The sequence below is a fragment of the Manis pentadactyla genome, chromosome 10 (genome assembly GCF_030020395.1).
Source record: "Manis pentadactyla isolate mManPen7 chromosome 10, mManPen7.hap1, whole genome shotgun sequence".
NCBI lineage: Eukaryota > Metazoa > Chordata > Mammalia > Pholidota > Manidae > Manis > Manis pentadactyla.
In genome coordinates, this window is record NC_080028.1 from 9,755,220 (window position 1) to 9,781,394 (window position 26,175).

General features: G+C 50.2%; 1 protein-coding gene across 4 annotated transcripts in view; it reads left to right on the forward strand.

Moving 5' to 3' along the window:
• Positions 1 to 25,870, forward strand: part of PLA2G6 (phospholipase A2 group VI) — a 49,378-nt gene extending 23,508 nt beyond the window's left edge. For 2 of the 4 annotated variants that reach the window (XM_057486364.1, XM_057486365.1), the window contains 14 exons: positions 809 to 992; positions 2,430 to 2,617; positions 4,798 to 4,894; positions 5,995 to 6,177; positions 9,465 to 9,576; positions 10,560 to 10,709; positions 12,552 to 12,630; positions 12,867 to 13,030; positions 14,726 to 14,876; positions 22,314 to 22,450; positions 22,842 to 22,996; positions 24,143 to 24,310; positions 24,807 to 24,880; positions 25,081 to 25,870. In XM_057486364.1, coding sequence (XP_057342347.1) covers positions 809 to 992; positions 2,430 to 2,617; positions 4,798 to 4,894; positions 5,995 to 6,177; positions 9,465 to 9,576; positions 10,560 to 10,709; positions 12,552 to 12,630; positions 12,867 to 13,030; positions 14,726 to 14,876; positions 22,314 to 22,450; positions 22,842 to 22,996; positions 24,143 to 24,310; positions 24,807 to 24,880; positions 25,081 to 25,225 — 1,987 coding nt within the window. In that variant the 3' untranslated portion in view covers positions 25,226 to 25,870. The remainder of the gene's footprint in view (positions 1 to 808; positions 993 to 2,429; positions 2,618 to 4,797; positions 4,895 to 5,994; positions 6,178 to 9,464; positions 9,577 to 10,559; positions 10,710 to 12,551; positions 12,631 to 12,866; positions 13,031 to 14,725; positions 14,877 to 22,313; positions 22,451 to 22,841; positions 22,997 to 24,142; positions 24,311 to 24,806; positions 24,881 to 25,080) is intronic. The other 2 variants (XM_036891297.2, XM_036891300.2) reach the window with 2 other exon arrangements.
• Positions 25,871 to 26,175: the final 305 nt, after the last annotated feature.

The following is a 26,175-nucleotide window of genomic DNA, read 5'->3' on the forward strand; positions in this document are numbered from 1 at the left end:
CCCTGCCACGTGAGGCAGGAGGACAGGACCCTTGGGACAGTGTGTGTGCCTGTGTGTGTGTGTGGCAGGGCCATGCCAGGACCAGTAGCTGTTTTATATGCACAGTGGACTTGAGTCCTCCCAACACCCCCATGAAGAGTCACCATGCCAGCAAGCAGTTATGTGACCTGAGCAAGGTCACTCCTCTGGAGAGGCTTCAGATCCTGGTTGCCCTCGGGAAGCTGGAACACTTGCTTTTGTATGTCCGCTCAGCCAGCCCTTGCACCAGCGGGTGCCCCTGTGAGGCCGTGCCACAGAACCCCAGCTCACCCTCTGCCCCGTGGTGGCCACAGCTCAGTTCAGCTCCCAGACTCAAAGCAAACCCCTCCACTGCCATTTACAGTCTCCAGGACTGTTCTTGGACACCATGCTACTGCATCTCCCAGTAATTCTGTCCACTTCCTGGGCGGGCATGGCAGGTATTATTTTTATTTTCACGTAGGTAAGGATGTTGAAGCCCAGAGAGGTTCAGTGGCTTGGCCGAGTTCAGTGAGGTTCTTTCTGCAGCCCTTTCTAACACTTCCCCATTTCCAACTTCAGGCTGGTGAGGCCCAAGGGCACATCTCATGCAGGTGTGCAAACTGAACTGAAAACAGATACAACTCACATTAGAACCAATAAACTGAATCAGCCCTCAGTTTGAACCAGGCAGCTGGAGCACGGCACAAATGCCCTCTAGCTCCTAACTGCCTTCCCTCTCCTGCCCTGGAGTTGCTTGCAGCCCTCCCACTTTGCACCATGCCCGCTCACCTCCCAACCCTCCCCGCAGCTGCGCCAACAGCAGGGAGACTGAGGAGGGCTGTACGCCCCTGCACCTGGCCTGCCGCAAGGGTGACTGGGAGATCCTGCTGGAGCTGGTGCAGTACTGCCACGCCCAGATGGATGTCACCGACAACAACGGAGAAACCGCCTTTCATTACGCTGTCCAGGGTGACAATTCCCAGGTGCTGCAGGTAAGCAGGACGACCAGTGCTGGCAACACCTCACTGTCCCCCTTGGTCCTGGAGGCCTGAGCTCCTCCTAGAGGGTGCACCCCCTACGCCCTGCTCCCCCTCCTCACGCTTGTCAAGGAGATACGTCCTTGGCTGCTGTGCTCTGACAACCTTGGGAAAGTCCTCCAACCCAGTAAACTACACTTCAGGCCCAGTTCAGCCAACCAGCTTGATTTTCCTGAGCACCTTCTGCAAGCTGGAGCCCTGGGCTGGGTGAGTGTGTTTCAGCCCTGCCTGGATGGGCTTATGGTCCAGTGGGACCTGACCTTAACTTTCTACAGGAACTCAAAACATACAAAAGTCCATCTGGCTCCTGTAGACATTTATGCCAGAGGCACCTCCTCTGTTAAATTTTTGATTATCTGGGCAGAAAAATAAGCATAAAAATTGTGGACAAGTAGATCAAGTGATGTAATTAAAAGACTGCTTTATATATTGGACTGAAAGGACAGAATGTGGGACAATATTTTATTGCTTGGAGACAGAAGATTCTTCTGAAGCTTAGGTTCTACTCTCTGCATTGGCATCAGAATGGACCTACATTATTCCAGAAAACATGAGTTCATATCATATGATTTGTACTCTCAGAAGGGAATTCTTCACCTGCTGTTGAATTCCACCCTGACAGGGAAGCCACTAAGTGCCCAGCACAGTGCCAGGTAGGGCCTGCCCCAATGCAGCGGGCATACACACTCCTATCAAAGCTGTCCTTTATCATGTGCTGGTCTCATGTCTGCCCCCTGCCCCTGTACCATCATATGTGTTCTAGTTCATTCTCAAAATACCCTCTGTGAAGGGGATCATTATCCTCCTCTCTTTTCCAAAGAAACTGAGGCTCAGTGAAGGTAAAAAATGTGCCCAGGGAGGGCCACATGGCTGAGTGGACTTGCTTCGGGCATCTCTGCTGTGTCCCCAGCCTGCCGACAGGCCCACTGGGGTCACACGGGTACACAGTGTAATTAACCTATGGGTTCAGCTACAAGTGAGGAAGTTAAAGCCTCTCGGCTCTCTTTGTAATGCTGGTATATTTTTTAAATTGAGAAAACAACAATACCTACACATGGCAAAAAAATCCAAGCAGGACAGATGGGGATACAATGAAGAGCAGACCCACTCCCACCCAGGCTTCCAGTGCCCATCCATGGGTACAACCTCCTTTTAAGTTTCTCAATTGAGAAATTTTTCATACATGGCCAAGGTCATGCCAGACCAACCCTCAGCCGACACCAGCATAGTTGTCTTTTTTTTCCTCCAAAGCCTCCTTTCTGTGTTCCTAGCAATGATCTCACTTCCCTTCCCCTGGAGTCCTCAAAGGAGACTGCCACGTGGGTGTCGGGAGGGACGTGCAGCAGGCTTCTCCTTGGCAGCCTCCAGCCCACCCCGATGTCATACTGTCAGCTCCTAGGGAAGAATGCGTCGTCTGGCCTGAACCAGGTGAACGACCAAGGGCAGACCCCGCTGCACCTGGCCTGCCAGATGGGGAAGCAGGAGATGGTCCGCGTGCTGCTGCTGTGCAATGCTCGGTGCAACGTCATGGGGGTCACTGGCTACCCCATCCACACGGCCATGAAGTTCTCCCAAAAGGCGTAAGTGCTCACCCCCCAGCCCCAGCCCTCCACACGCCATGGGGAGCAGTGGCTCCCACAGGCTTATGGGATGTGCAGATATTGGCCCAAAGCCTGCCTGGCACAAAGAAGGGGCTTGATGAATGTGTAATGGGTGTGAATTTTGGCTCACAGACCCAGGTGTGCAAAGAAGAGAACTTGAAAGGTTTTTATCTAATGTGCCTTAATTTCTTACTATGAAGCTCCCTCTTCCAAACTGGAGAAAAACACTTACTCTTCCGAGGGGCCTACCTGACCTAGACCTCTTCCACCCAAGCCCACCAGGCTGATCTGAGCACCTTCCAGGCTACAATGCTCTGTGGCCCCTGTGCCCGGCTCTAAGCCCAGGAATGCTTGGCAAGGTGGCTCAGGGCCCCATCTGCCTACATGTGTCCATCCTGCCAGCTGGTGGCACTGCCGGGACACAGGTGCAGGCCCGTGTCCTGGGGGCTCTAGACCCCTCTCTCAGTTCTTCTTCTCCCCAGACCTGGGAAGCCCTGAGCTGAGGACAGTTTTCTACATGGGGGCGGGGATAAAAGAGATAACTGTCTCAAAATACTGCCCAGCAGGGACAATGAATGCAGGAATGAATGAATCAGCGGGTCCCTTAGTCCTGGGCTGTGGTAGGTACTGGCCTCCCAAAGAGGTGTGAGAGAGCAGCCCCGGTACAGGGGACTTCCAGTACCTTCCATGGCTGTTCACTAGCCAGGCAAACAGGAAAAGAGCACAGAGGGGGTTGCACTCAGGTTGGGGGGCACTCACCCTCCCTTAGGTTTTTCTTTCCTCTGGGGTCTTCACCCACCTGCTGGTCGCCCCAGCATTACAATGTCCCCCAAAGATCTAGTCCAAGCTTGGGCCAAGCTTCTTGTCCTTGATCCTCCCTAGCACAGCCAAGATGAACTAGAACTTTCTGAAAGACTTGACCAAATGGCTGGCGACAATACCCATACCCTCGCCCCCTGTAGTGTCATTACCAGGTTGCAGGTTGTGACCCAAATGGATACAAATGACAAGCAATACTCTTTTATACCCAAGGGCTGCATGACGGTCTGCTCTCGACTGGCTCCAGCCATCCTGTGCTTTTCTGTCCAGGAAGCTGGTATTGCCTCCTCTTCACACACCCTCAGCCATGTTCCCTCTCTGCCACACCCAGGCCTCCCATGTGGGGCCAACTCAGATCAAGGGAGGATCATTGCCCATAAGACAATGCAGGTCATCCATACGTGTGCACACAGCCTCACAGGGCCCCAGCAAGGACCTCCCTCTGCCACCACTTGGCAGCACAGCCGTATTCCAAGGATCACACGTGTCAGGGTTACTGAGACTGGGTCCATCCCAGCTCTTATCTGGGGGTCCCTCTGCGGCTTGCACCAACTTGGCCGACCTTCATAGAGAGTCAGATCTGGGCCTGGATGCCGGTATTACTCAGCGTAATGTGTTCAAGGTCCATTAGAGTTGTAGCATGTATCAGAATGTCCTCCCTTTTTAAGGCAGAATAATACTCCATTGTGTAAATGGACCACATTTTGCTTTTCCATTCATCTGTTGATGGGCCCTGTGTTGCTTCCACCTTTTGGCTGTTGTGAACAGTGCTGCTGTGAGCATGGTGTACAAACTCTTGCTCATGCCCAGCTTTCTGTTCCTATGGTTGTATACCTAGGAGTGGAAAGCAGCCACCCTCTTAACCACCCCACCGACTGCTTCCTACAGGGGGCAGGTCAGTGCATGAAACACCAACAGTGGAGGGCAGGGAAGGGAGGGCAGCTGCTTGCCAGGCACAGAGCCAGGTGCTGAAATGTCCTGTCTCCTTTAATCCCTGCCCTGTCTGCAGACAGCCTCAGCCACTTTCTAGAGGCCAGTGAGGAAGCTGGGGCTTGACCCCAAGCCTGTCAGACTCTAAAGCCAGCACTAGTGTGAGTGACCGTTTCTGACTGAAGTTGTCAGGGAAGGCTTCCTGGAGGAAGGGGCTTGAGATATGACGTGAAAGGCTCAGGATACCCTTGATATTCCTTGGTGTACATGCTGGTTGGCTTCATTGCAATTTTATTGACAGAAACTCTCCCTCACCAGTAGATGAAGCCCTGAGTCATGGCCTCTTCCAGCCCCAGGTCACCCCCAACCCCCCAACCTTCCTCACTGCCCCCTGGCTCCTCTCTGCCCAGGTGTGCTGAAATGATCATCAGCACGGACAGAAAACAGATCCACAGCAAAGACCCCTGCTACGGAGCCAGCCCCCTCCACTGGGCCAAGAATGCAGAGGTAGGCAGAGTCCGAGGGTGAGCGGTGGGTGGGTGGGGGTCCCAGAGCCCTCTGTTCCTCAGCTGCCCACAGGAAGGGGGCTCCTGGGAGCTCTCAGGATGGCACTTGGGGGTGGAGCTCGTAGGGGGCCCACAGGCAGTGGTGTTGCTCTGCTGCTCACTGATCCAGTGCCCATGTCCCCTCTGTGGTTCCTTCATGTGTGAATTGGGGGTCCTGTGGCCTACCTTTGGAGGTGTCATGAAGTCAGCAAGTTAATGTGCAAGAAAATTCCTTGTAATTTTTCGAGTGCCCCACAAACAGCAGGGGGTGTGGTGACAATGATGGCTTTACTGCATCCACAGAGCCTGGCTGGGCATCTCCTGAGGCCTTCCCTAAACCAAGCGCCATCCCCCTGGGAGGATGGGGGCCTCAGTTCCCTCGTCTCCAAGAAGCACAGCTTGGCCATGCACCGGATGCCCCCTGTGATGGGCCAGGAGGGAGGAGAATGCCAGCCTCTGCAGGGCATCTTCCTCACACCAGGAGCTAGTCAGGTCCTTTGATATATGTTCTGTCATTCACTGTCACCACACTCTGTGAAGTAGGGGCTTTCATTCCCGTCTTCACAGAACAGGAAACTGAGGTGCAGAGGGGGCAGGGACCCCACCAAACACAGACAACTGAGATGAAGTGGGGCTGAGCTTTGGGCTCAGGGCTTTGAGCCACATCTCGGCTCCCGGGAGCTGCTGCGTGAGCAGGGGTACATGTTTCCAAGGCCTGGGGAGTGGTCATACATTGGCAGGGCCCCAGGGAGGGTTGCAAGGAGTGGGGCAGTTATGGGAGTTGGCAGGGAGAGTCGGGGTCTGTTAGCTACAGGAAAGGACCCTGATGCCCCTTAAGACAGTTGGCACATCTTTGGCTCTTGTCCCCTAGTTTCTAGGGTGCTGATGGTGTGGGAGCCAAGGTCCGGAGCCACCCCCAGAACAGGGGCCTGCTGCCTGGGTTCTTCTCGTTGCCAGGGCCTTCTGGAGGCCTCCTGCCTGAAGGCCTCTCAGGGGGGAAGTGGCAGTCACCGGGTGCTCTGAGTGCCCAGCTGACTCAGGCCTGGATCCTGCCCCCCACAGATGGCCCGCATGCTGCTGAAACAGGGCTGCGACGTGAACAGCACCAGCTCCATGGGAAACACAGCCCTGCATGTGGCCGTGATGCGCAACCGCTTTGACTGCGTCGTGGCGTTGCTGACCTACGGGGCCAACGCTGATGCCCGGGGAGAGCACGGCAACACCCCGCTACACCTGGCCATGTCGGTAAGCCTGCGGCCCACTGTCCTCCCGAGCCCCAGGTCCCATGCTTGCTGCCCATGTGGTGGGGACACCAGGGGACCGGGAGGCCCAGAGCACACCTGTCCCCTGCTCCCCTCCCACAATGCCCTCTTCCTTTCACTGGCTGCCCAGAACCTTCTTACCTTTGAAGACTCAGCTCAGCCCCTGCCTCCTCCTTTAGGAAACTGCCATGACCCCCTCTCAGCCCAGAATAATGTCTCTGTCCTCGGTGCTCTGGCACCTCTCACTCCCATGCCCTCAACTTGACACTTACATGATTTGAGGGGGCCAAGCACAGCTCTGGCTACTGACTATGGCCCTGAGCAACTCACATCACCTCTGTGAGCTTTGATTTCCTCTCGGGAAAGTGGAGGTGTTGGTACCCAGCTGGCAGAATTGAGAGAAATAAATGGTAGACATGTGGCTCTTCCATGAAGAATGTCAATGACACATGCCATCCCTCAGACGCCAGCTTTCCTTTCCTGCATTATTAGGGTAAAACATTCATCTGCATATTGTTTTGCTCTCTTGGGAGACTTTAAACTCCTGGCAGGCAGGTCTGCTTACACATCTTGGTGGCCCATGTCTTGCTGGTAGGTGTTGGTCACATTGTAAGTTTATTACAGAGCCTGGCTGCTGCTCTTCAATCTCCCACAGTCTGGTTAGACAACTACAGGCTGAACATATTAAGCAGGGTTAGATGCTTGTGTTACAGATGTGTGTGTGTGTGTGTGTGTGTGTGTGTGTGTGTGTGTGTGTGTGTTGTAGCAACACCACATGTTCATCACAAGTTCTTAAGTTTGTTTAACAAGTCGCAGAGTGACAGAATGGGAGAAGCCTCTGGCACTCTAAGGAAGTAGGTTTAAGAAGTGGATTAAGACAAATTCAAAGACATTCTGTTTTATAGCAAAGGTCGAAGCTGTAGAGGAGAGGAGACACTATTGCCCAAGAGGTAGAAACTTTAAATAAAACCGTGGATATTTTTAGCACTGAATGGGCCCTTAAGAATCATCTAGTTCAGCAGTTCTCCAACATTTTGTTCTGTTTGGCCCCTTTCTGCCCTTAAAAATTATTGATGGTCCCAAAGGCTTTTTGTTTACATAGATTTTATCTATTTATACTTACCATACTAGAAATAAAAAAGATGTTTTCATGATATTTATTAATTCATTTAAAAATAACGGTCATTTAAGCAATTACATGCTAATACAAGTAGCATGTTTATGAAAAATAACTTTATTTTCCAAAACAACAAGTAATGAAGAAGAGCTGGCATTGTTTTATATTTCTGTGAATATTTTTTTGATACCTGGTTTCAGAAAGGACATACTGATTCGCCTGTCATCTGCTACACTTCTTCTCTGTTGCAATATATTCTTGAATGTATGTTGAAAAGTACAAAGAAAATCTGGCCTTACATAGATGTGTGGTTGGAAAAGATATGTAGTTATAGCTTTTCAGGTGACTATGAATATTTTTTTATACCGAACAAAAACTTGACAAGGGACAAGGAGAACTTTCTGATAAGGTGGTTGTAGTAGGCACTCTGAAACCATCTCTGTGAACTTTTTGCACTGTTGCATTAAAATCCATTGGCATCTCTTGCACTTTGGATGGATCTTTACCCATGCTTGATTTTGTGTCACCCTTGGAAAACATTGGCTCACTGAACATGTATAGCTTCCAAATGTTGGCCCATTTCATTATACAATATAAACCCCCACATTTGTAAATACCGCCGCTGAGCTTAGCAGAATAATGGGGATGCTGTCAAGTCCATCATGGCATATGCAAGTTTTCTGGAATCCAGTTTTATTTAAAACCTTGAATTTTTTTTATTTTGGTATCATTAATCTACAGTTACATGAGCAATATTATGGTTACTAGACTCCCCCCATCATCAAGTCCCCCCCACATACCCCATTACAGTCACTGTCCATCAGCATAGTAAGATGCTATAGAATCACTACTTGTCTTCTCTGTATATACTGCCTTCCCCGTGCACCCCCACTACATTATGCATGCTAATCATAATGCCCCTTTTTCCCCCTTATCCCTCCCTTCCCACCCACCCTCCCCAGTCCCTTTCCCTTTGGTAACTGTTAGTCCATTCTTGGGTTCTGTGCTTCTGCTGCTGTTTTGTTCCTTCAGTTTTCTCTTTGTTCTTATGCTCCACAGATGAGTGAAATCGTTTGATACTTGTCTTTCTCCGCCTGGCTTATTTCATTGATAAAAGCTTGAATTTTATCATGGGCACAAAATACTGCCAGTTGTTTTTCTTGAAGTGACAGGCCCACTGCATTCATTCTTGAGAAAATGTCTCCTAAATACCCAAGGCTGAACGGTCATAGTTTGCCTGGCAGTCATGAGTGCAAGTAAAAATGGCATTTCATGAAAAAAAAAAGACTTGCCACTGCTTGCCACTCAGACACTAGTGTACGTGCTTTTCCTCCAGACAACCAGCACACATTGGTGCACCTCAGAAATGCCTCGTGTGTACTGTGTTATGACCCTGGATACATGTGTTGAAATGTAAGAGAATTAACAATTCTTGATGCTTCACCAAGGGCGTTTAAGTGAAACCGGTGAATTAATTGATTGCTTTTTTACTGTGAGTGTGTGGCGGAGAAGAAAACCGTGCCAACTTAAGGCACCAGCAGTTTTATCCACCATTGTTTTTACACCATCAGTGCTAAGGACAAGCACATCTCGATATTTTTATGAAAGCTGTTTCAACCTTGTGAACCCTCTAAAGGGCCTCATGCATTCACAGGGCCCCCAGATGTAACTTGGAGAACTGAGGCTGTACGTCATTGTTTCCCTACCTCCGGCACCCGCATGCCTTCTTCACGGGTCTTGGCATATTTGTGAGCTGCTTTTACAATTATGTGCTAACAGTTTCTTTAAGTTGGCTTGCTTTTAAACTTAAATGTATTTTGAAGGAATTATTATATCACTACCATAAGTGCCACAAATAAAAGGTAAGCAGAAAAGAAATACCTCGCTCATGATTAAAACTCTCATATTTACTTGTGCCCATATAAATCCTCATGATACATGAGTGACTGCTGGGAAAACTGCATTGTGGACACACTCTTCATTCTCTCGGCAGGGAAATCAGGCTGGGAAATGGGGGTTGGGATGAGTCACTTCCAGTCTGGTGATTGAGGTGCTTGAGGCCCACCGAGGTGATGGGCAGGGGAAAGGGGCCGGGGTCCTTTTTCTCTTCACTTCCCTGAGCTGTTGCATACATTCCCTTCACCTCATCCCAGCAGAAAGACAATGTGGAGATGATCAAGGCCCTCATTGTGTTTGGGGCAGAGGTGGACACCCCAAATGACTTTGGAGAGACTCCTGCATTCATAGCCTCCAAGATCAGCAAACGTAAGTGCTCTGCACTCTGGGACCAGAGTTGGACCAGGGTGAGGGGACTGGGACTGGGCGGAGAGAAGCCCCAGCTGTCAAATGCCATGCCCAGCCCCATGCCCCTGCGCAGTTTCTAGAAGCACCTGGGAGACTGAGCGGGGAAGCCGCCTTCTCTCAAGAACAGGGCGCCTGACCAGTAGTGGAGCCCACCAAGGGCTTCCCAAGGCAGTGTCCTCTGATGTGGGGCCCCCATGCCCACTCAGGGTGCTGGGACTCCCTGGGAAGGTGGCAGGAGAGGCAGCGGCAGCCCTCTTCCCTACCTGGAGGACTCGCTGATGGAGTCATTTGCAAGCACACCGTGGTCGGTGCATGCACAGCACTGCTCCAGTCCATGTGCACGCATTGCACACTCTGGCATGCTGCATGCGCTGAATGCTTTGTGAGCCTAGGCTTTGGGGCTGGAGAAGGCAGGAGCCCCTCACCAGAAACCTGGAGCACTCTCTGGAGGGCTTCAGGCAGCTGCAGGGTTCCAGTGGGTGTGTGCCTCATTGGGCACTGCTTCTTGTGGCATCCTTTTCCGTTATCCCATCCGTTAAATGGGGATAAATAAGTGCCCACTGGCTGGCACATTAGTCCCTTTTGAGGTCTGAAAGAGATTCTCCATCCAGCAGTTTTGAGAATTGCTGAACATGGAGGTGGGCGTCTGCTGTCTTGACTGGAGTAGCAGGGAAAGAGGGAGTTCCCAAAATACGCAGCCAGGCAACACTAAGCCCCCCCCTTCCTGTTCTGTGGAAACCCCACTGCCTTCCCTGGCCCCAGGAAGCTGACCTAGGCATAACAGACTTGAGTCCGTACACCCCCGGGGCACCCCGGTTTCCCCACACAGCCAGATGGCCTGGCAAAAGGGAGAGGGGACTGTGTGTGGGAAGGAGGGGCCACTCCCTGCATGTTGACATCATTTCTGATCCTGTGCGATCTCCCCCTGCCCAAACCACGGCAAGTTGTCACCAGGAAGGCGCTCTTAACACTGCTGAGAGCCGTGGGGGCCGACCACCAAGGGGCCCCCTCGGAGCAGGGCCCCGCAGCAGCACCGCATTCCTACTTGTCCCCGGGAACATCTCAGCCCCCACCGATCTGCTTAAACAGCCTAGGTAGGCCTCCCCCTCCCATGCTCCCTCTTCTGTGTGCTTCCCAGGCTCTTGGATCAGAGTAGTCCTGACGGGAGGAAATGGGCCCCAGGGTAGAAGTCTGTGAAGGGCACGAGGCAGGATGGGCCAGCATTTGTTTGCCTCGGGAGACAGCCAGTAATCCATAGAGCCAGAGGCCCGTGGGGCCCAGGCTAATGGCACACAGTCCACTGGCCCTGAGAGCATGCCCTCAGGTCTGGGCACCCCCATGGTACCTATGAAGTGGGCGCTTTCCTGCCCTCTCCTTGTGCCTTGGGAGCTCGGGTGGACAGTGAGGAGTGCTATTGGCGGCCCAGAGCCCCCGGCGCTCCGGTTCCAAAGAGGAGCGTCTCTGCCCCGCTGCTGAGGGCCTGTGTGCTCCCCTTCCAGCCCCTGCAGTGACCTCCAGGCATGTGAACTTGGCCAGGCAACTAGCATCTGCCCCCTGCATCCTTAGTGCCCACAGCCACGGTCCCTGGGGGGACAGGGACCCTCCTCTGCACTTCTCTGGGCTGGCTAGCTGGGGCCTTCGCTTGTATGGGAGTGAGGTCCCCCTAAACAGGACAGCCAGGACCCCATCCTTGGCAAGCTTGCTGTTTTTATGTTTCTGGGTTTTTTTTGCTGTTGGGGAAGCAGACAGCAGCGCCACTAGCCAGAATAGCTCAGCCCGGCCTGGGGCACAGGAGAGGCAGAGCCCGCAGCCCCGTCAGCCCTTCAGGCCCCTCTGCCTCCCTCTCCCATCCAAGACCTGCTCCCCCCTCGCCATTTTTATTTCTCAATTTTACAGGCAGTCTGTCACCCAAGCCAGGCTGGATGGTGGGCCTGGGGCCCAGTGTCTGATGGGTAATGCCTGGCACCTAGACGAGCCACAGAGCCTGCCTGCCCCGAGTTAGCCGTAGCTCTAGTTCTCTCTGCTCCTTTCCTCAGCGGCACCCCCAGGCACACACACCCTTCCCTACCACCCTCTCCCTGGTGCTCTTTCCACTGCCTCTCCTGGCCAGTCTCCTGCTTATCTGGCCCACTGTCTGGCCATTTGCCCTAGTAATGGGGAGACACACAACCTTGCAGCCTGCCTCCTGCTTTACTGCTTACAGACCCCATGCACAGTGGCGGGGATGGTCCCCCAGAATCAAGATCTTGTGGCACTACCGGGCTGGGACCTGGGGCTGGGCTGCTTGTCGGGAGGGCTGCTAACCCACTGGGTGGGCAAAGGGTGGGCCTTGGGCATAGAGTAAAATATGGAGGGAATGGATGGGTGCATCTGATCTGGGAGGCCACCAAGGAAGTTTCCAGGCCTGGAATCAGGATGAGGGGCATCTAAAGAGCAGTTGGGATATGTCCCTGCATTCATGGACTTAGACCCCTGAGGAGCATCCCGGCTCAATGCTTTTGGCTAAATGACTTTAGGTGGACAAGTCATGTAACCTCTTCAAGCCTCATCTGTAAATTGGGAATAGTGATTTGGGTAATGGTGGTTGTCAGCAGCACCGGCCCCAGTGCATGGAGACATGCTTTGTGAGCTGCAGGGCCCTGGACACATCAGGGATGCTTGTGTTTCAGACACTGAGAATCTGGGAGCTGGCCGGACAAGGTGGGGGACCCTTCCCGAGCAGTGAGCTCCCCTCTGCGTTCTAGCCTGTTTCTCGTGGGCCTGTAACCTCTGGCTCAGTTGTGCCCTGGGTCAGAGAGTCCTTCTGGGGGCAGGAGGCAGGTGCTTCTGCTAGAGGCAGTGGGGTGACGGCACAGTTCCAGATTTGCTCAGGACTGATGGGGTGGCGGATGCCTGGCACCTGCCTGGCCCCACCCACCCTGCCCTGTGCCTCACAGAGCTGCAGGACCTCGTGCAGATCTCCCGGGCTCGGAAGCCAGCATTCATCCTGAGCTCCTTGAGGGATGAGAAGCGGACGTAAGTGGAGGTGGAAAGGGGGGCCACTTGTGCAGGGCCTCTGCTGGGTGCCCCCAGGTCAGGGCTTTTGTCTAGTCCTCACCTTGGCCCTGTAAGGTAGCCCGAGTCCTCTGTGGTTCACAGCAGAGACTGAGTCCTTAGAGAGCAGATGCTCAGAGACTAGGGCTCGAGTGCAGGATGCAAAGTGACTGGCTGTGATGGGACCCTCTTCTCTCCCACTGCCACCCTGACCACAGCCACGAACACCTTCTCTGCCTGGACGGAGGGGGAGTGAAAGGCCTCATCATCATCCAGCTCCTCATCGCCATCGAGAAGGCCTCGGGCGTCGCCACCAAGGACCTCTTTGACTGGGTGGCGGGCACCAGCACCGGGGGCATCCTGGCCCTGGCCATTCTGCACAGTGAGGGCAGCGCCCTGGGTGGCGTGGACAGGGGGTGGGCTGGAGACTTGCCCCCAAATTGGGCTGTGTGTTTTCAGAGCTTTGCAAAGAGGGTCATGGGAAGGGAGGGCTGGTCAGCCCTTTGTGGAGCAGCTGAGGGGGTCAGGGTCTGGGGCTGGAAGAAAGGCAGGGTGGGTGGGCTTGGCTTTGATGCCCCATCCAGCCTCGGAGGGCAGAATAGCCGGTGCTTCCTTTCAGTGTGGGAGCAGTAGGCTCAACCACTCCTCCCCACACCCCTTCAGGGCAGGCGGCACAGGGCCTCAGAACCTGCTGGGAATAAAGAAAACCACCCCGATGCCGGAAGGAGGGCAGTCTCAGGAATGAGGGGCCACCAAGCACAGAATGCCAGAGCCCTGGTGGGCACACTTCATTTTACCCACAGGGAAGTTAAGGTCCTTAATAAGGAGAGGTGACCTGAAGTCAGGTAGCCCATCCTTGGGGTTGCTGGGCTAGGACAGCCTCCCAGACCCCAGCCTAGCCTCCGATGCAATCTGCTTTCACTGCAGCTTTGCAGTGGTGAAGGGCACTTAGCTTATTGGGCAGACTCATTGTCTCAACTCAAGTGATGTCTCCCTTACGGAGCTGTCCGGGCTGTATGACACTGCCCGGTGGGGCCCGCCCAGGGCCAGCGACCACCCAGATGAGAACTCTCCTCTGCCTCGGCATCCCTGACCGTGATTCCTGCCCTGGTGCGGGTTGCATTCCATGCTGTCCAAAATGCCCTGCAGATCTGAAGGCACCCTCCACTTCCCAGGGCACCAAGGTCTGTGGGCCAGGTCTGTGCTGGGCACTAGGGACATGGGGCTGAGTCAGGGGCACACCCCGCCTCAAGGAGCCCCAGCGCCACATGAGGGGGCCGTGGCCTGGCAGCCCCGGGTGCATGGGGACGTGGGACACAGCCCACCCAGGAGGCGGCTGAGGGCAGCATCCCCTAGGGCTCTGGGAAGAGGAGGAGGATCAATTGGCAAGTTGTGGGATGCGTCGGGCCCCACGCCCTTCAGTTCCTGCCTTCCCCGAGAGAAGAACCAGCTCCGGCATCTGCCTCAGTCCAGCGGGACCTGAGGTCTAGGGCCCGGGTCCAACCTCTCCTCCAGAAAGGGTATCTTACTTCTTCAGGGGACGTTTGGCCCCCATGTGGGGTCTTCACACCCCCGGGGCTGTGGAAGGGATTTGTGTTGGACCCACCTCAGGCAGGGGAAGCCCTCCTCTCCCCAGCCCTGCTTGGCACCTGTGGCCCCAGGGAGGCGCGCTGGTGGTTTCTACGCCCTGTGCGGTGCGGCCTGCCCCTTTGACCCTGTCTGTTCTGGGAGGCTCACAGGCAGGGCCAGGCCAGGGCCAGCCCTATGCTGTGATGAATGGGGTAGATCTAGATTTACAAGCTTTTATTCCTTCAGGGCTCTTATTTAAGAAAAATAATACAAAATCATGAATACAAAATTCAGGACAGCGTCCCGGGCTGCTGAAGGGCATTTCTGCCTGTGTGGGAACTTGGAAAGGAGGGCCCAGGAGCCCCAGCGTGGCTAGTGCCGGGGTAAACGCGCCCCTCTCGTGCCGCCTCCTGCCTCGGCCGGCCTGTCCTGCGGCCGGCGTGTGCTCAGGCCCTCTGTCCGGGCCTGGCCCCCATGTCTCTCCCTTCCCCCACCCCCTTGCTCCTAGGCAAGTCCATGGCCTACATGCGTGGCGTGTACTTCCGCATGAAGGATGAGGTGTTCCGGGGCTCGCGTCCCTACGAGTCGGGGCCCCTGGAGGAGTTCCTGAAGCGGGAGTTTGGGGAGCACACCAAGATGACAGACGTCACGAAACCCAAGTACGCCGCCTCCGCCAGAGCACTGTGGCTTCGGCCCCTGCGCTAGTCCTTCTGTCGGTGCTGTGTCTGTCGGCACGTTGGGTGAAACCGTACCTCGTTCTCTCTCATTGCTGGGGGCGATCCCATCGTGTGATGGTGCTCCGTAGTTGATTTCTCCAGTACCTTCAATGGATAGTTTAGTTGGCCCCACTTTGGAGCTCTTTCAAAGGGTCCTGCAGTGAACATTCTGGGACCTGTTTTCTGACCCATATGTGTACAGGTTGCCCTGGGCCATATGCCCCTAGGAGGAGAGGTGCTGAGCCTCGGAGAAGGCGTGCATTCTGCCCAAGTGTTCTCCAAAGCTGCAGTTTCTGTTTCCACTCCCATTAGCCGTGTTTGAGAGTTCCTGTCACTCTGTATTCTCTCTAATGTTTGGTTATTATCAAACATTTTTGTCTTTACAAATCTGGAGAGTTTAAGATAGTGTTTCCATGTGGTTTGAATTTTCATTTTCATGGTTACTGGGGAGGTCGAACTCTCCTCATGTGTTCAAAGGTGTTTGGATTTCTTCTTTTGTGAAGTTCCTGTTCAAGTGTTCTGCCTGTTTTGGCAAAGTTGGATTGTGTGATTTGGGGATTATAGGCCTTCTTAATGATCTTTTTTTTATATTTTGAGAGCCAGTCCTTTGACAGGTATACGGATCTGAAATCTTTTCTTCCACTCCATTGTCTTTTCAGTCTCTTTATGGTGCTTTGTTGATGAACAGATGTTCTGAACATGGTAAAATTTATAAATGTTTTCTTTTATATGGTTTGTGCTTTTTATATCATTTTGAGAACCCTTCCTTATCCTGAGGCAGAAAGCTGTTTTCCAGTGACAGGGCTAAGGCTCTCTGGATCTGCCTTACATGTTCTAGTCTTTTATCAAACTATTGATTTTTGTGTCAGGTGAGATCCAATTTTATGTTTTCCATGCAAAGAACCAGTTTCCACAGCCTCATCTGTGAAGAAGTCTGTCCTTCCCTCTGCATCGCCAGCCTTGCTCCCTCGGCAGTGGGTCAGGGGTCCTTGCTGGGCTCCGTTCCCGGCTGTGTCCTGTTCATGGTCTGGGTGTCTGTGTCATCTACGTGCCCAGACCACGGAGTCCTAACTGTTCAGCACTAATAAGTCCTTCCTCCTTGGCCTTCTCCTTGAAGGGTATCCTGGTTATTCTTGGAGGCATTATAGAGAGGTGGTTAGGAGTGTGCAAGTCTTCTCAAAAATGGGAGTAATATACCATCTGTCTCCTGGGGTTTTCAGGAGTAAAAAAGGTAATATTTATAAAGCTTTGTAAAAAGCACCTGGTGCACAGAAGTGCTGGGCTAGGGTGACTTGCTGTTATTTGTGCTTCCATATAAATTTAGAATCAGTTGTCAAATTCTACAGAAAACCAAATTCTGTTGGGATTTTGATTGAGATAACATTGAATCTGTAAGATTTGGCAGGGAACTGACTTCTAAAAACACCAAGTCTTGCAATTAGAGGACACAGTAAAACATTCCATTTGTGTACTTTCTCAATGCAGTTTTAGGGTTTTATCTATAGAGATCTTACACATCTGTTTAAGTGCTTCATATGTTTTGTGCTACTGTAAATTATACATTTTAAACATTAAACATTTCATTTTTTGACTGTAGCCAGTATTTAGAAATATCCTTTATTTATTCATTAAAAAAATTTTATTGTGATAAAATACACATAAAATTTACTGCTTTTTTAACCATATCTTAACCAACTGTTTAGTGATGTTAAGTATATTCATGTTGTTGTGCATCTGATCTCCCAACCCTTTTTATCTTGCAAAACTGAAATTTTGTATCCATTAAACAAATTCTTCATTTCCCTTTACCCCAGCAACTGGCAACTACCATTCTACTTTCTATACCTATGAGTTTAACTACTCTTAAGTACCTCATGTAAGTGGAATCATACCATATTGTCTTTTTCTGACTAGCTAATTCACTGAGCACAATGTCCTCAAGGTTTATCCATGTCATAGCCTGTTTCAGAACTCGTTTCCTTTTGAAGGCTGCATACTATTCCATTGTGCAAGTAGACCACTTTTTTTTCATCTGCTGATGGACATTTGGGTCATCTCCATCCTTTGGCTGTGTGAGTAAGTGATGCTATGAACATGAGTGTACAAATTCTGATAGACTCAGCTTGCTAATATTTTGTTTAGGATTTTGCATCCGTGTTCATTAGGGAGACTGACCTGTTTTTTCCCATTTTGGCGCTGCTGGGTTTTGGTATTGAAGGAATGTTTCATCTTTTTCTATTTTCTGAAAGAATTAGTGTAATAGTGACTTTATTTCTTCCTTGAATATTTGGTAGAATTTGCCAGTGAAGTTATCTATGCCTGGAGTTTGCTTTGGGGGAAGATTTTTTATAATGGAATTAATTGCTTCAATGGTTGTACAACTATTTAGGGTTTCTAAATGTCTTCTTGTGTTAGTTTTGGTTAAGTTTGTTTTTTCCTAGGAATATACCCATTTCATCAAATCTTCAAATTTATTGGCATAGTGTTGTTCAAAATATTCTCTTAGTATCTTTTTAATGCCTGTAGCATCTGTGGTGATGAGCCCTTTTTCTTCCTAATTATTCAGATCTCCTCTTTTCTTCACCAGTCCTGCCACAGGTGTTTTAATTGGATCACTTTTCCAGAAAACCAACTTTCAGCCACTTATTGGCTCTCTATTATGTGTTTGTTTTCTGTTTCATTAATTTCTGCTCTTACTTTTATTCCTTCTTGTACTTTCTTTGGGTTTATTTGGCTGTTCTTTTTTTTAACTTCTTGAAGTAAATGTTTTGCTTGTTGAGTTTTAGCTTTTATTCTGTTTTATTAACTATGCTATGTGTGTGTGTGTGTAAATCTAAGTACTGTGTTAATTATATTTTAAAATGTTCAGAATATTTTCTGATTTTCATTAAAATTTTTTGAACTATAGGTTATTAAAAATACATTTCTCAATTTCTAAACTTAGGAGATTTTCTAGTTACATTTTTGTTATTAATTGTTTTTTTGGCCAGAAGGCTTGCTCTGTATGCTTTTGGTCCTTTAAAATGTGTTGAGACTTGTTTCGTGGGCTTTTACATTCAGTGTTTGTAAATGTCCCATGTATAATTTAACAGAATTTGGATTCTTCATTTGTTGGGCTCCAAGTTCTATATATATGTCCATTAAGTCATAATTGGCAAGGAATCTTGTTTAAAATTTCCAAATCTTCCATATCCTTACTAGTTTTTGTCCATTTCTATCAGTTATTAAGAGAGATATGTTGAAATCTCCTCCTGTGAGAATTTGACTCTTTTATCTTTAGTTTGGTCAAGTTTGGTTTTAATATTTTGACTCTATGCTATTCAGTGCATATAAATTTAAATTTTCATGTATTTTTTTGATGACTGGAATCTTTTGTTTTTATGAAGCAGCCCTCTTTATATCTAGGATTGCTTTTGACTTCCATGCGTATTTTGTCTGGTGTTAATATAGTTACAACAGCTTTCTTTGGTCATATTTGCATGGTATATCTGTATTCATCCTTTAATTCAGCCTTCTAGAATCCTTGTGCTTTAGAGGTTTCTCTTGCAAATAGCCTATAGTTGAATTTTTTCTTAGTCTAATTTGTTGCTTTTTATTCATACCTGTAGCATTTAATCCATTTATAGGTTTTTAATGCATAGTAACATATTTATTTAAATTAATTAGTTAAGAATGATTTAGCTGATTGGCTTGACTATCAGAAACTTCATATAGTTAATCTTGTAGTTTATATGGCTGGTCCTTTTATATTTACATAATTAGTGATATATTTGGAATGGCATATGCGATCCTATTTTATTCTGCATTTCTTTTTCTCTTTCTAGCCTTCTTTTGGTAATTAAAACTGAGTAGTTTCATAGTACAACTGTATAAAGCACCAAAAACAAATTTTTTTAAAATCCAGAGGAAAAAAACAGACCAATTACTTTCAAAGGAGTAACAGTTAGATCAAAATTGACTTTGCAAATGTAACAGTGGAAGCTAAAAGATGATAGAATGATATCTTGCATTTTCTTCTACAAGAAAATCAACAATATAGAATTATATACCCAGCTGTATAATGATCTAATTTTCCATTTAACTCATCCATGGAATTTTTGATGTAATTGTTATATTCCATATCCCTGATAAGTTTGAAATTTATGCACTCATTTCTTTTTTTCAGTGCATACTTTAAAAAGTCTAAAGTTAATTTGTAACATTACACTTCCCACAGATAATCAAGTATTTTTAAATATTTTAATTACTAGATGGGTTAAATGGAAAATTAGATAATACTGAAGAGAGAATTAGTGAATTGTAAAATACATAAGAAGAAATTACCCAGGGTACAGCACAGAGATATAAAATATACAGGAGAAGTTAAAAGACATGGAGGGTAGAAAAAGTCTAACATAGGTTTAATTGGAGTTTTAGAAGGAGAGGAGATAGAAAATTCTCTTCCTTATCTATTATTGTTCCCCACCTTATCTATAATTGTTTTCCTGTATTTTTAATCTATCTTTTTTTTTAAGCCCCACAGGATACTATTATTTTTTGAAGTTTGTTTTCATTTAGATTTATCCAGTGGTGTGCTGGTAAATCAGATATCTGGGGGATCAAGCCTTGATTTGTAGTCTTTGCCAATTCCCATGGCATAAATACTTCCACCGTAGGCAATCTTAAGATACCAACAGTTCTAACAACCAATTCATGAGATTTAACAGTAGGTTCTTACAAGCCAGAATGAGCTGGTTCCAGCACACCATCGAGTATGTATGTGTGTATGCATATGTATGTACTTTTTTTTGCATCTCAGACTTTCAGTTATGACCACTTTCCTTCTGCCTAGAGTACATTCTTTTGACTTTCCTTTTGGGAGGGTCTGCTGGTGGTGAATTCTCCACCAGGAGAATTGTTAGAAAATAGTTTTATTTCATTCTTGTTCTTGCTGGGTATATAATTCTATATTGGTGATTTTCTTGTAGAAGAAAATGCAAGGTAGCATTCTATAATCTTTTAGCTTCCATTGTTACACTTGCAAGGTCAATTTTGATCTAACTGTTACTCCTTTGAAAGTAATTGGTCTGTTTTTTTCCTCTGGATTTTTCCACCAAATTTCCACCAAAAATTTGTTTTTGGTGCTTTATACAGTTGTACTATGAAATATCTAGATTATGAATTCCTTTTAATCCCTGCATGGGATTTGTTAGTCTTCATAATTCTTTGGACTGGTGCTTTTCTTCAGTTCTGGAAACCTAAGTCATCTCTTCAGTCCTTGCCTCTTCCTCATTTTCTCTTTCCTCTCCTTCTGGAACTCCAATTAAGTATATGTTAGACCTTTTCTATCCTCCATGTCTTTTAACTTCTCCTATATATTCTATCATTTTATCTTTCTGTGTTTCATTCACGTAATTTCTTCTTACCTATTTATCAATTAATTAATTCTCTGTGTTATCTAATTTTCCATTTAACCCACCCACGGGAATTTTTATTCTTTTTTTTTTTAATTTCTAGAAGTACTCTGGTTCTTCAAATCCTCTAAATCACTATACTTTCCTTCTCCTTGAAGGTATTATCAAGCTTGTCTTTGATGTCTTTAAACATTGTAAACTAAGCTGCTTATAATCTTTGTTTAAGGAGTCAAATATCTACAGTCTATATAGGTATGTTTTGCTGTTTATGTTGGTTTCTGCTGGTTCTCATTCATAGGGTTTTATTTCATTGTGTTCCTCCACCACTTTTAATTTTAACTGTGCAGTGTTCCTTAGTATTGAAAAATAATACATGCAGACTCTTTGAGGTCTAGAATAAAAGCATCTTCCTCCAGAGTGTTTTGTGTTATCTCTTCTAGGCGACTAGGTACACTACCATCTAGGGCCACTGTGACTAAACTCTTGGCATGAAGGATTTGGTACATCCCCCACATGATGTGAATTTAAACTGCAGATCTGCAGAAGGGTTAGTTTGTGATTATACATTTTCAGGGATTTTTTTTTCTCCCTCCTTTGTCCAATGCTAAGGCCACTTACCTCACTGCCTCTAGGGATATGAAAGGGGCGGGTTTATTTCTCATTCACCCTTATCCAAGAGTGTAGACTTTTGTGTTCCCAATTAAATGTGGGGGTTTTCCATCAGACCCCTCAGTTTTGGTGGGCCCTGGACTTTGACTTTTGTCCCACTGGCCCCATGAAGTGATTAGCACTGATGTTCAGATTACTGAGTTTGGTATCTGCCTTCAGGTCGAAGCTGGGTCTGTGCTCCATTGACCTCTGGATTCTTGCTTATCCTCAGAGTTTACCCTGGTATTTCCTTTCTATCTTACCAGGTCTCCTATGCTTTTAAGATTTTTAAAAATATTTTTCCAATATTTATTTTTTTGTTTAGTGGGAGGGTTGTTCAGATAACTTTCCCACAGTATTCTCAGAAATGGAAAACTAATCTTTTTTTCCTGTATGGAGTTATTGGTTCCCTTTCCTTTATATTTTTCTTTATAATGTAAATATCAAACACATTTCTGCCAGCATAATTTGGAACTGCTGTAAAACATCCCATTACCCCTTATTTTGTTGCCATTTAAATCAGTTCATTTTTTACTCTAATAAATTACACCATCATGAATAGCTTTATACAAGAAGCTTTTATTGTAACTAAGATTATTTCTTTAGGTTAGGTTTCCCAAAATGGAATTCCCAGATCAAAGAGCCAGGACATTTGTAAAGATCTTAATACGTATTAGTTTCCAAGGAGGCTGTACCACTCTATATACTCCTTGCAGTATTTAAGGATGCCTCTCAGGCCAAGTAAGAGTCTTCCAAGTGAGGAGACTCACATGGCAAATCATTGAAGAGGTATCGAGGGTGACGCAGTGAGAGGTCCCCTCCCACTCCTGTCCATGAGCTGTAGCCACCAGGCAGTCCCCTGCCCCAGAGGCAGGTCACAGTTCCCAGGTTCTGCTCATGAGTCCTTCCGGAGTTGCCCTCTGACCAAACAAACAGCTACATAGGTTTTAGGGTTTTGTTTTTAAATAAATGTTGGCATGCTACACCCACTGCCCTGAACATACTTTTTCCACTCACCCATAAATCTTGGTGCTCATGGCCTATCAGTACATAAAGTATATCCTTAGTCATTCTGTGGTGACACAGAGCCCGCTGGGAAGGGGAACCCTGATACGTTGGGCCATCCTGCTGATGGACATTTCAGTCTTTGGTTCAACAGCAGATCCTGCTGTTCACAGCCTTGTGCACGCTCATCACCCACACACATGAGAGTGTCTTAGGATGAATCCCCAGAAGCGAGATCTGGGGGTCAGCAATTTGGACAAAGATTGCTGCAGGTGGACTGCCAAGGGTGGATGGGTCAGTGACTTCCACTGTCCTACCCCTTGTTTCTCCCTAGGGTGATGCTGACAGGGACACTGTCTGACCGGCAGCCTGCGGAACTCCACCTCTTCCGGAACTATGAGGCTCCGGAGTCTGTACAGGAGCCTCGCTTCAGCCAGAACATTAACCTAAAGCCTCCAACGCAGCCCTCAGGTTAAACCATTTCTGCTGTATCTGTGGGAAGCAGTTGGCAGAAAGCCTGCACGGTGGTGGGTGGGAGTCATACTCTTGCTGTCGGGGACCCCCTGCCAACCACCGTCCCACCCGCTGCCCCGAGTCTTTAGCAGCTGACGGCCTGCAGAGCAGGGCAGCTATCAGGGCTTGAAGAGGCTGGAGGAGGCCCCTGGAGGTGCTCAGCTTCCCACCGCCTTCCACCAGGATGGCAGGATGAGAAAGCATGGCCTTGCCACAGCCCTGCCTCTGAGGAGTTCCCAGCCTCCTCCTCTTCCCACAGACCCACATACACACACGTGCAAAATCTGAAGCATGCGGCTCTTACACCAGTTCCTTGTGCCACTGGCCACCCTCCTCCCGCCCCCTGCAGAGCAGCTGGTGTGGCGGGCAGCCCGGAGCAGTGGGGCCGCCCCCACCTACTTCCGGCCTAATGGGCGCTTCCTGGATGGCGGGCTGCTGGCCAACAACCCCACACTGGATGCCATGACCGAGATCCATGAATACAACCAGGACATGATCCGCAAGGTGAGAGCCACCTCAGGTCAGAGGGGCCAGCATGACTGCCCACCGGAGCCACCCCTGCTTCAGCAAACCATGCTAATGATTGACTCCAGAGGAGCAAATTTATTCTTTATAATCTTTGATTCTGTATTCTTTCATTTGTGCCCTCAACAGCATTTTTTCCCATGCTTGAACCTGGTTGATTGGTGGTATCTGCCCAAAGCCCTGTGCTAGGAGGGATTCTGAGGCCCAGTCTGGATTCAGTGGTCAAGAGTTATGCTCCAGTAACAGCACGTGCTGGTGGTGGGGCGGGCAGCGTGGGCACTAGTACATGCCCGCCCCAGTCCCAGCCACTCTGCCCAGCCCGGGGTCACACGCCTGACCTTGAGGAGCTCACATCTAAGGGATACAGTCTGTGAGCAAGGGCACAGCCCTCCAGGTGTTTCAGGTGCTGTGATAAAGGCCTGTGCGGGCCCCGGGAGGAGGACCGTTTCTGCCGGGAGGCCTGGGAGCTCAGAAAGGGCCCCATTCCGAGGCCTTTGGGGCTGAGGCAGTATAGACTCAGCGGTCCAGAGCAGGAGCAGTGGGCCCCCGCTCAGGAGCCCAGTGCAGAGGCGGGCGAAGCCTGCGTCCACTAGGAGAGGCAGTGTGGTGCAGTGGGGTGAGCTTGGGTCCCGGAGATGCCCTCTGGGGCCGGGGCCTGGCTGAGCCTGTGCTTCACATCAGGGTACCGACAGTGCCTCTGGGGGCCTGTCATGGGGCTTCCCTGTGCTCTTCTATGTAAAATGTTCAGGACAGTGCCCGACCCCATGTGCCCTATCCTTTCCCGCTGTTGTTACCACCAGCTGGGGCTCGGCTGTCAGAGAGGCGAGCGCCCTCTAGGGGCCAGACGGGACAGGGCGGGCGTCCTGGAGCAGGAGGGGCTCAAAGACCGAGGCAAGCGTGCTCAGACCTCGCTGCTGCGGCGGGCTGAGGACTCCGGATATCGGGGTGGGGGTGACTCGTCGAGGGGGCCCAACACATTGGCAGCACAGCTTGTTCCGGAGAAAGGAGAGGGTACGGGCGGTAGGAGGACCGACGCCCTCCTCACACTCCCCAGCGCCCAGTTGTGGGCCTCTCCTCTCTCCTGGGGAAGGGCTTCCCCAACCACCCCTGTCCTGTCCCCAACAGGGTCAGGGCAACAAGGTGAAGAAACTCTCCATTGTCGTCTCTCTGGGGACGGGGAAGTCCCCGCAGGTGCCGGTGACCTGTGTGGATGTCTTCCGTCCCAGTAACCCCTGGGAACTGGCCAAGACAGTGTTTGGGGCCAAGGAACTGGGCAAGATGGTGGTGGACTGTGTGAGTAGGGGCCCCTCCCCAGACGCTCTTCCCCCGACGAGGCCTTCATCCTCCTCCCGTGGGTGTCAGGGAGGCAGTGCTGAGCCTCTGTAGCCAGTTCAGGGGAGGGTGTCTGGCTTAGCATCTCAGTGTTGGCAGGACCCTCAGTGACCACCCACACTGGGGTTTCCAAGCGTCTTCCAGCTTAGATCCCTTCCTCCAGACACCCACGTGGAGGCCCAGAATATTGGACAAAAGCTGCAGGGGGTGGGGACGCGGAGGCCTGTGCACGCTGCCCCTGCCTGCCTCACACACCCTGGTGCTGCTGAGCCACCTGGAAGCCCCCCACTGTGCCCTTCTAATTACACAGCTGGGACAGTCGCTGCAGCCCAGGGAGGGGGACTTGCCCAGCCACTCTGCTGGTGGGTGGCTGAGCCAGGCTAGACCATGGGGACCCCCAGGCAGGGGCTGTGGGTGTGGCGTGTGCTGGATTCTCACAGAGGCTGCTCCTCGCCAGTGCACAGACCCGGATGGGCGCGCCGTGAACCGGGCCCGGGCCTGGTGTGAGATGGTCGGCATCCAGTACTTCAGGTGAGTGCTCAGCCCGCCGCAGCCCTGGGCCCTAGTCCCAAGCCCTGGCCTTGCCGACCCGGCGACCTTGCCCACCCCAGTTCTTGGTGTGGACATTCTCTTTCCCCACAGGGCTGCTCTGTGCCCACCCCAGTCCTAACTTCTATCCACAACCCAGGCCAAGTGTCCTGGAGTGACCCCCTTCTCCTTATCCCAAACAGACTGAACCCCCAGCTGGGGGTGGACATCATGCTGGATGAGGTCAGCGACACGGTGCTGGTCGGCGCCCTCTGGGAGACTGAGGTCTACATCTATGAGCACCGGGAGCAGTTCCAGAAGCTCATCCAGCTGTTGCTCTCACCATGAGGCCACCAGGCCCCAGCTGCCCCCAGTCACCCCACCCACCCAGTCCCAGCTGGGGAGGCCAGGCGTGGCCCTGCCACTACACCGATGGGCAGAGCACGGCCTAGGCACCCGTGCAGACTGGGCCTCATAGGGCAGGAGGCTGGTCCTGGAGGCCTCTCTCCCCTCTACCCTTGCCTTGTGTCACTCTGTCATTCTGGGGTTAGAAAGCCTAGAGCCTCACTTGGGCCCTTTCGCAGCTGCCAAGGATAACTGACTCTCGGGCCCCTCACCTGGTCAGCTCGAACACTAGGTTGCCTGGTGTGTCCCAGAGGATCCTCAGCAATTCCAGGTACCCTGGAGGGGGCGGCAGTGACCCCTTCTGCCCTCTGTCCTCATCTTTAGGGCTTGAGCTAGAGAAACCAGCTGTCACCCAGCCCACAGTAAGGGAAACCCAGGCTCCAGGAATGGGGTGCCCCATTTGACTTTGCCCCTCAACACACACCCAGCCACCTGCACCCCTCAGAGCCACCCCACCCGGTGTGATCTCCTCATCTCTCAAAGGTCACTGCTGGGACCTCACATTATTTTTCCAGACAGGAAGTTGGCTGTGCATGGGAGGGGCCCCAGGGGCTGCCGCAAACTGTGAAATAAACGGATTCCAGTTCACTGGTGGTGTGTGCACTGTGGTGTGGGTGCCCTGTCGCCCTCGCTCCAGCCCCCCTAGCCATGACCTTCAGCCTTGACTGTCAGCTTCCTGTGCCCACTCGATAGACAATAATTTCCTGGGTTCCCTGAACTGGGGACACCTCTTCTCTAGGCCTCCCCAAATCAGGCCTATGAGGGTGTTCAGAGGCGGCAGCTAGGCCCACCTGCCCCATAGTGGAGGACAAAGGAGGGCCCCATTTGCAAGGGGAAGGGGATGAGACCCAGAGAAGGCGGAGGGCTCGGGCAGTCTCGCAGTGAGTGAACAG